Source organism: Ostrea edulis, chromosome 1 (assembly GCF_947568905.1).
Source record: "Ostrea edulis chromosome 1, xbOstEdul1.1, whole genome shotgun sequence".
Classification (NCBI taxonomy): domain Eukaryota; kingdom Metazoa; phylum Mollusca; class Bivalvia; order Ostreida; family Ostreidae; genus Ostrea; species Ostrea edulis.
The window spans coordinates 82,086,831-82,104,349 of record NC_079164.1 but is presented as its reverse complement, the minus strand read 5'-3'; the positions used below and the strand labels follow the sequence as shown (position 1 = coordinate 82,104,349).

At 35.6% G+C, this 17,519-nt stretch overlaps 1 protein-coding gene across 1 annotated transcript; it reads right to left on the bottom strand.

Moving 5' to 3' along the window:
• Window positions 1-783: 783 nt before the first annotated feature.
• Window positions 784-16,499, bottom strand: LOC125671030 (protocadherin Fat 3-like). The gene is made up of 13 exons (XM_048906542.2): window positions 16,487-16,499; window positions 16,329-16,388; window positions 15,451-15,615; window positions 12,846-12,912; window positions 11,647-11,807; window positions 7,356-7,471; window positions 7,059-7,239; window positions 6,813-6,971; window positions 6,444-6,575; window positions 6,084-6,206; window positions 4,474-4,661; window positions 3,098-3,320; window positions 784-1,523 (listed from the first exon to the last, which is right to left on the bottom strand). Exons 1-13 carry the CDS (start codon window positions 16,497-16,499, stop codon window positions 1,021-1,023), a joined length of 2,091 nt encoding a protein of 696 aa, XP_048762499.2. The 3' UTR covers window positions 784-1,020.
• Between the last annotated feature and the right edge of the window lie 1,020 nt (window positions 16,500-17,519).

The window sequence follows — 17,519 nt, the reverse complement described above, 5'->3', positions numbered from 1 at the left end:
ATGGACAGGCGATCAGAAAAGCTCAGATGAGCTAAAACAAGAGATGAAAAACGGGGCAATAACAAGAAATATTTCATTAGAATATAACAATAAGCCTGCCAGATTGAAAGAATGTGGAATCTGCTATACATAAATGCTGCTACTGATGAAAGCTGCCAGCATCAATGGTGAAGAAACCCTCGACGATGGATAACTTTTTGATGACCATTTTGCAAGCCATTATAAATAGCTTTCCGTAAGATCGTTTAATTTTCCATGTTTCTTCAAGAGAAAGGTACGTGATTATTCCATCCTATGCTTATAGGAGTTATGAGATTGATCACTGTTTGTTATCTTCACCTTTCATTCATCATACGTATAACAGTATTGTGTTCTATTATTCACACAATTGATAAGTATAGTACATATATTCTCATTTTTCATGTATTAAAATGAACATAGGGAAAGAATAGATTGAAAATTCTTCTTTCCGTGTTCACCACAATTATATTCACTGCATAATACTTTTCGACGTAAATTTGCCCGGTAGCATTTTGCTCATTCAAATGTCAACACTTGTTGGTAGCCCTCTTGTATTCGCCCTAGAAGTAGAATAAGATTACAAGCAGAATAGAGCATTCAATGCACGAGTGTGACTAAATCCCAAATATCACACATTTCTACTTGGATAATATACCTATGATTCCAATTGTCAAATTTTGACGGCATCCAGTTGTCATTTTCACCATTGTCGGAGGACCATTCTACAATGCTGACTCGGGAGTCTCCTAGTTAGACAAAACACACCTATATACATGTAAACATAAGTAATATTGATATACATGAACATGATATTACTTACGTTTAAAGTTTCTTTTATATTTTTCGTCTCTATCAAAATGAATTTTTTTGCTTCTACAACTGAAAATAAATTAAGAGCAATCACACTAATGAAATGGAATGAAAAGAGGTTCAAACTATCTAAAATTAAAGAAAGAGCACGACGGATAAAAACGTGTATGCAATAACTACTGTAAATACTTACTTTCGACAGAGTCCTTTCTTTGAGAAGATGTAACCATATTTACAGAAACGGTAGAGACAGACGATCGCGACTGCCAGCAGTATGACTAGTATCACCATAAGCGCTGCAAACCAGGCCACTGTGTTTGGGTCGTCAAAGAAACTGTCGCCGGTCCCTTGCTGCACAATCACTGTGACCGTCACGGATGACTCCCTGGTTCCCTTGTCTCGGGCTTTAACAACAGTATACAGCTTTGTGCTATTTTCAAATTGTTTAAGGGATTTCAGGGTTGTGAGCAATGCGTTTGCATTGATATCAAAATATTCATAATCCAGTTCCGGTTTGATGGAGTAGCTGATCTGATTATAGGTAGGTCCGAAGTCATCATCTGACGCTGTGATGTAGGCCACGGAGGACTGGACGGGTACGTCATATATCACGGTGCAGCGATACTCGGTGTTTGGAAAATAAGGCGTTCTGTTGTTGGAGTCTGTGATTGTCACGGATAATGTGGTTGTTCCTGTTCGTAGGGTATTACATTAAAATCAAACACATGAAAAGGACAATTCTTTGTTAATCATCGGCTTGATATGAAAATATTGCATTTTTTCTGTCAGTCTGTGTAATGTGTCCAGATGGATAGATTAGTTTGTATGGAGTGCTTAAACTTCAGATATATACAGTATGACTCGGATGTAAAGATATACACTTGTTAAAAGAGTGTTATCAAAGAATTAACAGGGAATGATTTAACATGTCGAAATGCGCATCTGGTGCATCAAAATTGGTACCGTATATGTTTTACATTATGACCCCTGGGTCGAGGCCTCTGCTGGTGGACTGTTAGTCCCCGAGGGTTTCTACAGCCCAGTTGCTAAGTACTTCGTTACTAGCTTGAAAATACGGATGTATATTTAATTGCTGTTACAAAATTTAGAAATTCATTTCAAAATTAAGGATTATCTCCCTAATGCATAGCTCTTATCCTTGGACGAATTTGGCTCCACTTTTTTGGCACGCTGTTTTTGGCTATATTTAGCTCTAAAACTTCATAGTTATCTCGGATTTCAAACATTTGGGTTGAGCATCACTGAAGAGACATTATTTGTCGAAATGCGCATCTGGTGCATCAAAATTGGTACCGTATAAGTTTTATATTTAATACATCTAATGATATCATGAGTATTTGTGCCTTTTATTAAAACTTGTATCTGACAACATATATACAAATATCTGATGATTTTAATAAGTATGTGAGAACTGCAGAATATGTCAATGTACTTCGTGAAAATTATGCCATGTACTTTGTGAAAAACTTCCTACACTTGATAAATGTATTGAAGCTGTTCAAAAGTTAAAGGCTAAAACATCACCAACCTTGGTCTTATTAACAAATCTTATCAGTAGTTTGGATTGATATGCATTACCTAACGGGTGATCAACCTTATTTTAAAAAATTACAGACCATTTCGTTCAACAAATACTAACTATAAAGTAATTAAATTCATCCTTGCTGAAAGATTTCAAAAAGCTATATAGTTATAAACAACTTAATTAGATTAATTAAAGACAAATCTCCCTATAGTAAAGACGTTCCATTAATAGAAATGTTAGACTGATAAAAACAACAAGTAGTTTTATAAAGTTGTTGAAAGTCTTGTACTGCGATCCCATTTTTCGGCTAAAAGATAAAGGCTGTATTTCAAAAACATGTTCTATATCCGGAAGTGGTGGCAAAGATGTTTCAATTTCAATCATTATTCGTAGCCAATATGTTTAGCATTGAAAATAAGAACAAACGAGAAAATTAAGAGAATAGAAGTCCATAACTACAATAATAGAGACCATCAAAATGTACACCATGTAGACGAGTAAACCCTCCTTTTAAAGATATCCAGTCTCTATAAAAGGCTATAAAGAATATGTACATGCTGGATCTACATTAACAGATTAACTGGTCCACTAGAATACATTACAAACAATATCATAAGCAAATAAATGAATACTACAGGTGGCATGGAGAGCAGCTAATCAGAGAGAAGTTTTACTTCTAACATATTTTTATTTTCAAAGTGAAAAAAAAATATTCATTACCACTTGCTCCAGACTGGTCTACCGCAGCAATTATGAGGTTTACAGAGGATGGCATCAAGTTTGGTTTGTCCACAATGTACTGCGTATTGAACTGGAGAATTCCCGAGCTTGGATCAATCCAAAACCGACCATAAAAATCTCCTCCAGCAATGTTATAGGTCCACGTGTCTCCCGTGTCTGGATCGCTGACAATAAAACCTGGGTTTGGGAATGTATCTCTTGACTGTCAAAGAAAGTGTAGCTTTGTTACAGGATCATCGTAACCTGCAAATTCTTATTTTCACTTCTGAGGGATAGACATAACAGAAGAATGGTGTGATTACTACGTATTCGGCGGATTTCTGTAATAGAACGGGACAATATATAATCGACAAGCAGATGCATTAACGCATAAAGTGATTTCTATGTAATCGGCTAGCAGCTGTAATGGAGGCATGGAACGATTTCTACATATTTGGCGAGATGAATAGCGCCTATTCCCCTGTGAAGTCAAGCAAACTACACCATTATCCCTGATATGTATTTAGATGTTTACTAAATGGATATTTCTAATACCCCAAGCTTAACTCGACTTTCATACAAATATAGTGTCTTCCAAAGATGTTAACAGCAAATTAACATCTCAACTTCATGACAAACGGGATGACTTCATCTTCTCCACCGTCAACTCCCCATATTCATGTGGCAATATCCCATTATCACCTGCATGTGGTGTTTAAGTTTCTCAACTGATTTGATACGCAAGAGCTTGTTTTTCGTATGGTCAGTTTTAAAATCGAAGCACGCTACTGACAAATCGGTTGGTGTTACAGGGGTTTCAACAGTCTCGTTTGAAGTCAGCATCTGATCGAGGTATAGGACACAGAGTGTGTGTGACCAGTTGACAGGGCATGCTTACTCCTCCTAGGCACCTGATCCCATCTTTGGTATGTCCAGGGATTCGTGTTTGTCCTACTCTTATTTTTGTATTCTTTATAGGAGTTATGAGAGAGATCACTGTTCATTATCTTCACATTTCCATCGCTCTGATGCAGCGATCAATTCCAATATGAATTGAAATCGTAATGGAATCGCTTTGAACAATGTGAACGAAGCATTACCTCCTGACAAACTCTCAAAACATAAAACCATACATGTATTTATGTGAGCCATTCTGCTTATGTGTATATCGGTGAATGTTTGGGGTGTTCTTTTAGTTTTTTAAACATAAAATATGAGCTCATTACGCTACGGTATCGAGTATTAAAATATACTAGCAGGGTTCAGCATTAAACAAATCTTATTTTGTTTTACATGACTTGACAAACAAAAGTTTTATGAAAATGGTATCATTAGAACTTTGATGTGACATTTGTCCAAACGATGGAACAACTTACGCTTCCCTCATCCCTAGACACTTGATATACTTGGTTAGCAAATACTGGTGGCTCATTCTTGGATTGTATGGATATTCTTAAGGTTGCCTTGGGAGCAGATACTTTTCCATCGCTGACAGTAAATGAAAAATTGTACATGGTAACGCCAGTTTCATAGTCCAGAGCTTCTATTACCGTTATTTGTCCACCTAAAAGTAAAAATCATGAAATTTAGTTGGATAACTTTAGATTTTCAACTTTTTACTATGCAGATATCATTGATATTAGATTCCATTCAATATATAAAAAACCCACTCGCTTCTTCCATGGTGAATTTGGAAATAGTTTCAACAGGACTGTATTCATATTGATAGCTGAGAGGATCATTGTCTACATCTGATACCAATGCGGTAAATATCACAGTTCCTACTGTAACGGTTTCCGGTACAATGATTGACTGATCCAGATTGCTAACAACTGGTGGACTGTTAACACCTGTAAAATTATTCAGGAAGTTATAAAACGTGTTTCTGTTTGTTTCTTTATTTGTTTTACAAGGATATTTCATTTATATTGAGACGTCACTAGCCGTAGGTAAAATACAACAAATTTTGATATATGCTTAGTGCTGAGGGACCGACCGCGGTATCTCAGTGGTAGAGCATTCGCTTCGTAACCGGGAGGTTGTGAGATTGAGCCCTGCTCGTGCCATGGCCGCGTCAAACCTAAGACGTTAAATTGGGTAGCGAATGCTCCTTCGTCAAACGCTTAGCTTTTACAAGTGAGAATCATATGACTTTAAAACGGAGGTTCCGTGTCACTGAAGGAGTTGGCACGATAAAAACCTAACTACTACGATCCTGAGTGCTAAGCATAGTTCTAAATATGTGGTACTACACCAACAGCTGGTGACGTCTCAATATGCGGGGAAAATTCTCGACGGGAAGTAAAAACAAACAATCAATAGTGCTCAGGATCGTTGCAGTGACTTACACTTCTAAATCCGAGAGTTTGGTGAAGGAACAATCACTACCCATGTTTACGTCTTAGGTTTGACACGACTATGGCACAAGCGGTGTTCGAACTCACACCCTCTTGGTCACAAAATAAATGCTCTACCACTGAGCTATCGCGACCAGTCAAAACTTCTTTTAACAAGAGGTCAACAGGCCTTATCGATTACGTGAGTAGTAATTATCACTAGCCCCACAGCCCCACAGTATTGGAAATTTATAATAATTTTCCTCTATCTCTATCATTTGGGGAGAGACCTTCCTGTTCTACAACACTATACAATATACATGTACAATGTAGTTTGTCTTACAGATGAGCAGTTGTAGGGAAGAGTTTTGAAAATTGGTTAATTTTTGACTGTGTTTGCCCCGCCCCCAAGATGATTCAAACGAAATGTGAAAAGAATAAGACTGATATTTATTAAGAAGCTGAAATTGTTCATTTGCTATATGTAACACACGACGGACGATCCACGACTATGGACGCAGGCCAATAAAAATAGGATACCTGAGTGACTCAGATGACCTAAATACTAGAGTGTCTCGAACGCTTTTGTACAAGTGACATGTTACTCCTTCGAATTTTAAAGCACTCAGAATACCGGTAAAATGTTTTACCTGTCACCAATATAGTAAGGAGTTTGTCCGTTACTGATCCAAATCTATCGGAAACCACCACGTACAAATTGTACGAAAATTTAGAGGCATTTGCAATACTCGTTTGAAGGAAAATGTGTCCAGCTGAAATATAGAATCGGTCATATTTAATTTCTACAAACAAATAGGACACCATAACAATCAAGGGTAAAGTGTAACATATGAGCTATCTAAATATTCTAAAGACATGATGTATATACCATTACAAAGGGTGTCATCCAAATCTGTCACGATCAGTCATTACTCAAATTTTCGCATATTGTTTTGCAGCTGATTATAGAGAATTACTCTTAATGTTTAGAATTCTAAAATGATACACACATTGACTGATAGTGAATGGACACGACGTGCAGTAGTTGAGAGTGTGTATCAGTTGGTCGTTCTCTGCATCTGTACTATTGACGACAAACACAATGGTCCCTACTGCAGTGGTGCTGGGAATGGTAATTACGTCTGCATACACAAAATTCAGAAAATTACATTTGTGAAAGGAATTATGAGGCAATGTATTCGGAAAGACGCATGTACAATTCTGAGCAGCTCATTGAATTGGAATATTCACAGCACAGCTACTGCTATATTAGGAAAAACATGATATACCTCGGGGGGGGGGGGGGGGGGGGGGGGGAATGGGATCGAAAAAATGAATAACATTCCGTTTGAAAAATTAATTTTTCTCCAAGTACTTACTTGGTAAATTATGTACCAAGGGTTCTGCGTTTTTGATTAGGTAAACAAACAGTGAATTTGAAACAGTGTCCTTTGAATCTGTACAATCTACCATCACTTCATAGCTAGAGGAATTATCATAGTCAAAATTTGGAGACGCAAGACTAAAGATTCCAATATCTGGAAAAGAAGATGACAGTTGAAAAGAGCGTGTACATGCCCATGATTGAATTCGATAAAGAGTGCATTATAAGGTTGAGTACTTACTAGAAGTCCCGGATATATATTTCACAACAAAAGGCGCGCCAGCTGGAGATGTTTGGTTGAGGGAACATGTGACTGTGTCGTTTCCGGACTGGTCCAGGAGAGTTAGAGTATAAAGTAGGGATTCGATCTGAGTCGATTCTGAGAGATCCACAGAGGAAGGAAGGTTTAGGATTTCAGGAGGCTAAAATAGTGTTTAACATGATGAAATGACATGGTTTACCTAAAATCAAACAAAAACAAAAACGATACCGTCTGGGTAGCACGTTTCGCGCCATTTCTTGGTAAAACAGTTATCACCATATTGAGGATCTGGACAGTGAGATCTTGTTGTTCTTTCTTGCCACATGGATCTCGGACCTGCACCCTAGCGCTATACGTGCCTGTGGTTAAAGGACCAGCGGTACTTATGATGCCTACAAAGAATGATAGAGTCCTTCATTAGTACGAGTGTGGGACTGTAAATTTCCTCTGAGGGAACAGGATTAGCATAATCAGCAAGAGCTTCGCTAGGCGGGACATATATCCCCTCGCAATGGGTGCCTTCAAGTTTTTCTATGTTCATAAAGTTACGTAGTGACATTTGACCTCAAAATCAATAGAATTCTTACTCTCTTGATAACAAAACTTCAATCAAGCAACAAATGTGGTATGTAGAGTGTCTACAAGCTTTTTCTATGAAGTATCGTAATGACCTTGACCTTCTCACTTAAAATGTCACCTGTAGATTGTCTACAAGCTCAGTGTTACACAACCACATACTCACCAACACACGAATGATCCCGTTACTATATTGCGAGGGAATAAAGACGTCACAGCAGCCTAAGACGGAAATTATCATCCTAATATGCACGATATATTCTGTTACTTTGGTAGCCGTGTCTTATTCCAAAAGTTCTGAAAATCTTTTCTTGATTTTAGTTTATTCTGATAGAAACAACATTTTGATACATTCATTTCTTAAATAAGGTAATGAAGTGATATTTTACTATGCCGTTCACGGAAAATATAGTCCCTGTAATTGACGTTTTTAACGTTCAATATTACAATTGTAAGAAAGAAGAGGTAATGTGCCTTCGTGACCCAGATTGTTCACACATCTGATAGATATCATCTAAGTTGTCTGAATGTTGCTTCTTTATTTCTATTATCTTGTATAGGGGGAAATGAAGGTTGAGCCATGGTCTAGATCAATTACAAACAGGGTCATTCCGAGGATCTTTAACTTCTGCTACTATTCACTAACTTCTGCTACTATTCACTAACTTCTGCTACTATTCACTACTACAAGTACCTTTGGTATTCCTTTGAATAAAGTATTTGAATTATTCTAAACTTTGATTTTGAACATTTTCTTGATCTTATATTTGATAATGTTTCACTCTCTGATCGCTCTTGGGTTGTTGTTGAAGTTTATGTAAAATAATACCGATATTACAGATACATTGTATATAGATGAAAGGTGAAGATAACGAACAGGGGTCAATCTCATAACTCCTATAAGCAATACAAAATAGATAGTTGGGCAAACACGGACCCCTGGACACACCAGAGGTGGGATCAGGTGCCTAGGAGGAGTAAGCATACCCTGTCGACCGATCACATCCGCCGTGAGCCCTATATTCTGATCAGGTAAACGGAGTTCTCCGTAGTCAAAATCAGTGTGCCAAGAACGGCCTAACGATCGGCATGAAACACGTCAGACAGCATTCAATCTGAATGATGTCTTATCTTATTCAAAACGCGAGTAATTCAAACGTAAAATATTCATTTTACTATTGTATGCACTTTCTTTTCAATTTCAAACTTTAATGGTCTTTTCACAACTTTCACATTTCTTTCAATCGTGTCATAATTAAGTGATCAGAATTTTATATTTCACATCTATTTGAAAATTCAGATGTCCTACCTGTGCTGGTATCCAATGAAAACTGAGACGACCCGACCTTCTTTATCGTCAAATATGGGACGTCTCCAGCATTAGCATCACTGTAGCTTACCGTGTAGAGGGACGTCCCTGTCGCCACTGTCTCATACAGCTGTATTGTGTGAGGAAGGTTTGTGAAATGTGGAGTTGTAGCTAAAGATTAAAAAAAACATGTACAAACATACAACAATTTTATAGATTTGGGAGGCATGAGAATCCAACAACATGCATTTTTAATATTTTATTGACAAAAATACCACAATTCAATTGGATTATTTAAGGTATATTTCTGAATATAGAGAAAGATAACTTTCAAAATGTGATGACGTTATTGCATTGGTCAAAGGACTTCTCTTGGAGCAAATCGAACCTGCAAGCTGTTGTACATAGGAAAATATGCAAGAATGCAACCATATCATGATCAGTTCTGGACTATCATTCACATAGTAACGATACCGTACTTGCATCATTATGGCAAACACTTTTATTGTATATCAGAAAAACGTGAAAATTTACACTGTGTAGTTATTCACGATAAATACGTGATTACAAGAATTTTCATGTAAATTACCTTCACGCGTATTATGCAATTCATCAATTCGTGATATCGACATAGTGTAATCAAACACTACGCGTATAATTGGCAAAGGAAATACGCTTCATTAGTAACACGTGGATATTTCCACATTTATGGTATATGTTTCAAAGGAAAATTTAAATCTCAAAGAGATACATTTATGCTAAAACAAAAAAGTTAAGGGTCACGAAATTCTTTACAAATATGTGTTTAAAGATATCATCAAAACCTCTTATCTTAAAGAGATCCATGTATAATGAACAAACAAATTAATGATCATGAAATTCTATAGTATTTATGTAGCAATATTCCATTATCACCTTCTTATTTCTCTCAACTGATTCCATACGCAAGAGCTTGTTCTGCGTATGATCAGTTTTTTAATCGATGCAGGCTACTGACATAGAGGTTGAAGCTACAGGGGTAAGCATTTCCCAAATTCTATGGTCGTTATAGCAACCTAATTTATCAATACAACCTGTCATTTGGTAAAATGCTGTCTGACATGTTTCATACCAATTGTTGGGCAGTTCTTTACACACTGATTTTAAATACGGATTACTCTGTTTACCTGATCAATATGTGGGACTCACAGCGGGTGTGACCGGTTGACAGGGTACGCTTACTCCTCCTAGACACCTGGTCCCACCACTTAATTTTGTATTCTTTTTAAAAGTTATGAAATTCATCACTGTTCATTATTTTCACCTCCTCATTCACACATAATCCTATTTTATAACAGACTTTCTGCGGGCCCGTACAACTCAAAACTTTAAAGCTTTATCGAAAGACTCAATCTTCTTTTATTATTTCAAAAAATATATGTTCAGAGCAGTTACAGTCAGGTGGAACGCGTAACATAACTAGATGTGTTGGCACGACAGGAATTCCCCCGCCAGCAGTAAAGTCAAATGTAGGAAATCCATCCAAGTATAGCGAAGAATTTGGTATTCAGGTTGTATGTTACACGCATTTAGTACAATGAAGAACTCAACGACAATCCTTTACATTATTTGTCGAAATGCGCACCTGGTGCATCAAAATTGGTACCGTATAAGTTTTACATGTTTTAACAGCAATAAAATAAAACTGGTCGTAACAGTAATTTTTCTACAATAAAGGGGCACAACTCCATCAAAAATCAACAAACCGGAACAAAACTCAAACTTGATCTGTAACTGATCAATATACACCTGCTTACAAAAAATCAATTCAATATATCGAGGCGTTTAGAAAAACGTTCGGAAAACTAGGTGTTGCTGAAGGATGGATAAGGGTAAAACTATATGCCCCGACCACTTTGTGGCAGTGGCATAAAAAATGACCCCCACAAAACTTAGGTAAAATGTATAATATTTGTCAACGTACGCGTTTTTCTTTCTGAAAACACAACGCCAATTTGGACAAACAAACATTTTGATATCGATCATAAAAGTATACTGGAAAGATGAATTGATCACAATAGACTCAACATGATGTTTCCTGGAAGAAAATTGCGTGAAAAATAGCAATTATCCATCAGAATACCAAAAACTGTAGATAAAACGTCGTCTTTATCATGTCATGATTTCGATTTTGTGTCATTTTGAACAAATTGCATTAAGAATAAGGATGGGGTTGTATCGGGATTTTTTCATAAAATGCACTTATCACAAATACAGATTTTGGTATGCAAATATGTAGTCCTTTATGCAAATAGTTTTTGAGAAGTCATGTTTCATTCATTTCATTTTCAACATAAACCACTTGCACTCTTGGAAAGCCATACTTCTAGGAGCAGGTGTCTAGGAGGAGTAAACATCCCGTGTCGACCGGTCACAACCGCCGTGAGCCCTATATCTTGATCAGATGTATCTCTTCAGATGATTCATTTTTAACAATCTAGAGTCTGGGTCTACATTTCTACTCCGCCAAAAAAACAAACAACCCAGTAACCTCTGTCTTATAAATCGATTTTAAAATTGGCACATGCGGTAGATAAAACGAGACATTTCCTTTATGTACCAATATGTGAATTGTACTAACGTGCAATTGATGAATAAATTTCGACTGATTTTCTTAATTTCTTAATGTGTGTAAATACTTACAATCAGCGACAAAGTATCGGATGTGGTAATTTCTGTTTGGAACAAACGGTGTATTCAGGGAATAAGAGTCTCCCTCAGAAAATCCAATAATTCCTTTTAACTGTATGTTCTGATCCGAGGTAGAGGTAGAATAAGGGACGATTTCGTAATCTGTAGAGTACCTGAAGAAGAGGCTTCGATCATTGATCATCAGACATTCTTTAACGTGTGCAGTCACTGAATAAGATGCGTTGATCACCTCACATTTCTTACTTTGGATCAGGATATCTATATTTTATAATATTCTACTGTGAAGACATCATTTAGTTCTGGTGGTCATTTTCGTATGCATTGTGTACGACAATCATTTAACTAATCGGTATAAACATATTCAGAAGTTTTCTAATTATCATTTTATGACAAATAACAAACCAAATAGAAAATGGGGAGTCGGGGTGCTTACTGGTGAGCTAAGGACCATTCCGCATTAAATGTTTAACTGTAAGAATTTCCACTTTCGATTTTCTTGCCATCAGCATAATAAAATTTTCTTAAGTTATGTGAAATTATATCGTACTTGATGAAATTATCCAGTTAAAATATATTGATATTATTTTGACAATTTTACACTTAAAATCTTAAGATCTTTCATACTTAAAAACAGTTATGCCTTTTTTAAAAGTATTAATAATTAGTGTTTGATGTAATATACATTCTAATAGACTGACGTTTTAACTTTACGGGTGTCAGTAATGACACTTTTGGTTTAGATAGAGAGTATTAAATGTAATTTTATGCTGAAATTTAACTTTTGAAAAACACAGGACTATATATGAATATTTATTTGTTAGAATAGTTTGTAAATACAAAGCTCAATGCCAGTTATTCTTAACGTTAAATTCTTATTTTCCATCTGTTGTATTGAATTCATCATATCCAGTGTAAAGCTGAACATAATTATATATATTAGACGGTTTCAACAAATCACTTTGTAATAACTGATATTATAAAATCACAGATAGAAATTACTACCATACCCTGTTTCATAACATTTTATTTTTGTCTGTATGTTATTTTACGTCATATTAAATGAAACTCACATAGAAGACGTCAACAGTTTTAGGTGAATTACGTAGTTCAGAAATAGCTAATGTAAAGAAATATCTCAACATCCGATTGAGCTATTTACTAAAGAAACATATAGATCTAGCTGTACTTACCAGCCAATGATGTCATCTCCTTGAATTAACATATCATCACCAGTGTACAGAGAGAGTGTTTTATCCACTGTAAACACAAAGATTAAAATGATTTTTTGAAAGATAAAAAGACGCGTTCCATTGAGAGTTTTGCAAACGTTATTTGAAAAAGCCAAAACTGGTCCATATTCGTATTTTTCAACACCAGAATACAGACTGAATTATGTGATTATGGATGTTGCCCATCACAGGTTTTTTCAACAATCACGGGTTACAAATGATAAATCTTCCGAATTAGGCCGTCTTTTCCTAAACAAAAGAATAGATGCCGTCAACATAAGAAACATTCTGCGTCATAATAAAGTTCAGTCTTGTATCCCATCATATTTCAAGTTCAACTCTCCACCCTATATTTCCTACAAATATACTTTTACTATTGCATCCAAACTTTGTAATTATAAACAAACTTTACAGTGCCTAGATATAGATTATCTTATACTTAATCCACCTACGTGTTCTTGTTTTTCATCTTTCAACTAGGTACCCCTAGAGGATATAGTCCAGCTGGACATCTCATTGCTGGTGATGTCGATAGTTGAAAATGACGACCTGAAGTAACTTATTTGAAAAACGTACGAAATTCAGAGAGCCCAAATCTTTCAATTGGCGATAAAACTTCATCTCTGTAATGAATTCTGTTGAGGATTGTGTTAGAAGATGGGCTAGATATGAAAAGGAAGAACTTGATATCTTGTCAGAGTGGATAAAAAGTATTTAAGAGAAATGTTTAAATTTCATATTAGACACACTTATAGAAGTTATGAGATTGATCACTGTTCGTTATCTTCACCTTTCATTAAAACAAAAAAGCATACCATCTATCCTTCTAAGTTTACTGAACCAGAAGTGATAGAAGAATTAGATAGGTTACATCAGGAATATGTTTTACACGTTCCATCCATCCTCGTTACTTTACTACTTGTAGAGAAGAGGAGCGAATCGTAAACCCTTGGCTAGCGAGGGTGATTCCAGCTGAGAAAGCTAGTAACAACATTGTCTTTATTTGGAAGGCTCATTATTGCAACTTATATTTTAGGTTCCCTTTCAAAACACGAAAATCTTCTAAACAACGCTTCCGTTTTAAACACATTTAATATCCGAGTGAATGCGACGAATAAATATGAGTTATCTACCTACATGTATCTACATACACTGGATTCCAAAACTTCACTAAAACCCTTACTGAGATATTTTGCTGGATCCAGTACAAGTTCTACCAAGCCCCTATCTTTGCTATTCTCAGAAATATTAACTGCTTTGAGGAAGAATCTTCAGAGTCATTGTACCACAACATATACGAGAAGTGATGTACGAGTAAATCAAATGTGGCTTCTAAAACATTCCTAGAAAGTTTTAGTATTTAACTTGAAAATCACAAGGTTTTCCCCAAATCAACAACATCAAAACGTATGACTCTTCAACACTTTACACGACCAGTCCTCACGATAAATTAAATATTAGACACATCATAGCTGCTTTTTCAATAACAATGGAACTAGCAAAATCTCTTATCTTATGGTCGGTCATTCAAAACAATTACTTTGTTAAATACCATTCCGATTCTACGAATAAGTACTCTGAAGTCGAAATCAAAAATATGCTTGAGTTTCTCATTGACAATATCTACGTGGTTTTTTGGTGATTACAGTCTGTTGAAATTCCCATGGGCACGACTTGTGCTCCTTATTAGATTACCTGTCTTTATATTCTTATGAGGCAGAATTTATTCAAAAACTTCTACATGAGAAGAAAAAAAAAAGCCCATCAACTGGACATTTAAATATATTGACGACATTTTGTCTGCACTGTAACAATACTCATTTTCATTCATACGTCGATTAGATATATGCAATCATTTTTCTACTTGACAGATTTTTGAAGAATTTGGCAGTGAATTTAAAAATACTAACAAATAATTTTGTTTTCAATTTTCATGAATCGTTTTAATTTAGATAATTATGTCTTGAACTAGGCTTCTTTTATTACAAACTCATACCATGCGTCAACTCAGAAAATTAGACTCAAAATCTCTTATTTGCAAACAAAACACCTTTTTTTTTTTCCGGGGGAAATAACAAAAAATTTAAACAAAAAAATAGCTGAGAGCTTGTATCACTCTTTCGATGGTGAAATCGATACGATATGCGTTAACGAGCCATTAAATAAAATTTTGATGCTGTAATCCGCCTTCAACTAATTTTCAAACCAGTTCTTGAGGAAAATAACCCTGGTTTACTACAATGTAACAAATAAACGATTTAAAAAAGCAACAAAACAGTATTCCCTTTGTGACTTCAGAACTATTGAAAATTCAAATGTCTTGTTGCATGATAATCGGGTAACCGTTATAAATAAAAGTGCATATTTCTCGGAGTTGCATTCATTCAATTTGAATTTTAAAAGATTTTTTTTTTTTTTTTAAAAAACCCACCAAAAAAAAACCCACAGGTAATTCCCAGATGACCGCTAAGATCTGGGGTCCTTAGTTGGTTAACCTCTAAAACTTAATTGACATCAACAGCATTCAGAACTCAAGAACACAGAGCAGAGTCCCTAATTAACCTACCCTCTGGGACATAGTAATTGTAACTATGCATCAATGTATAATCGTTCGTGGCTGTTTCCCTCCAGATCTGAAAATCGATTAGTCCATAGTTACGACTCCGGAAGTCCACTCTTTGTAGTATTCCACAACATGAGGACTTGTAAGCTGGTATGATGTACTGATAGCCTGTAATGATGAACAAGGACTAGAGAGCCATAACCGGGTACATAAATGTGAAAGCGCTGAAAATCTTCGAGAATATGAAATTTGGTCTGACAGTATTACACAGTTACTTGGTCGTACTTTATTACAATGTGTAAAGTTTGCATAGCTGGGCATTTTTGTGCAAGTTTAGGCCTTCGTCCCATACTGGAAAGAATTTTCAAGATCCTGTGATGACAATTTTATTTTGTCCACATTTACATGCGTATTTTAATTACCAAGTATTTTGTGATAATTTTGATATTTTAATTAAATAAGCACGTGACTGAAACATGCAATTACAAGTGCTAATATTTTGGGTTTTGTTTCAAATCCCCATACATATATATCCCGTAGCTCCTTGCATCTTCTGTTTCAATGAGATTCAAAAATACTTTGAAATACAGAAATGGTGAGAGACGTGCTTCTACTAGTAAACGAATAATTTTGGCCTATTGTTATTGAGATACAGAGGAGAAAACAAGATCTCCCGCAGAGTTTCCGATGAAGAAATATTTCTTACAATAAGCTTTCTTGAATTTAGATGCAGGTTCTATTATTTGAATATTATTAGTTTACATTTTTCGTCGAAAGAATGATGAATGAATAAATGAAGTTGTTTTTCCTTCTTCTGCCTACCTATAGGTCAAAATATGCGCACTGTTTCGACAACATCGATTTTCAATCGTTATACTTACTTGTACCGTTTTCTATTACATTGGTTCCGGATGGTGGTTGGCCAAAATTGCATGCGCATTCTGAAAAACAGTTTCAAGAGCTAATCATATGATATTCATTTTTACCATGCCAGAAAAACATCGCATGCAGTATGTACATGTAACATGTATTTTTATACCGGCAAAGTGCATTACAAATACCCACCAATATCAACAATGAAAAGAGTGAAACAAATCGCAATTCGCAAACTAGTATATATCTCCCTGTAGTATTTCATCGTTAATACCGAGACGTGTAAGTTATAGTAGTAATATACTGCGAAATGCTCGATCGGGTGTACTTGCCATTTGAGTTCACAAAACTGACCATGAAAATCAAATAAACGGAATTTCCTTAGCTCTCATCAATTGAGAAGAAAAAAACCTTTGTGGACAGATCATGGTAGTGTTTCCAACTCGCTTCCTTTTGTTTTGTTGGCTCTCGAAAGACGAATATTAACCAAACACCTTGGTATGATTGCATAATGCGGCCTTACTTCCGGTAACGGAAATCAAAGTTTTAACTTGGTAAATAATATGTCTATATGCCCAATTTAAAAGGAACCGAGTCACCGTCGGCAACAAAACACTTATTTAAATCTACTGATTCTAAAAATTAAGAATATTCTTAACGATTTTTGACGTTTATACAGTTCAAACTTAAAGACGTGGCCATGTACTTTTCGGGTACTTGTAAATGAAAATTGACTTAGCTAAGTAAGCACAGACGCTATACATTCATGCATTTATCATTAATTCTCAAAAATATGAAGTACCTATATCCTGGACACCAACATTAAACCCAAATAAACAGGTTCTGAGTTTTCGTGCAGTAAATTCGACAGTGTACAATGAGTGCGTTCGCTATATGTATGTATATATATATATATATACATACATAAAGCACTAAAAACCAACAACACTCAACATCCAAAGTGTTGGATCTAATAGTAGATACGAGGTCATATGTATAAGCAATATAAAAAGCACTTAAAATGACCAGCGACACGAACAACAGTGAATTGTCAAATTTTCGGTGCGACCTGACCTTCCCCAGTACGATAGAATATTTACTTAGAAAAGAAAACTAAATAGAAAAGCAAACTAACACTAAAACTAAACTACAAAAGCTGATAACAAACAAAACGTCTACATACTGAAGTTATCGAGTAC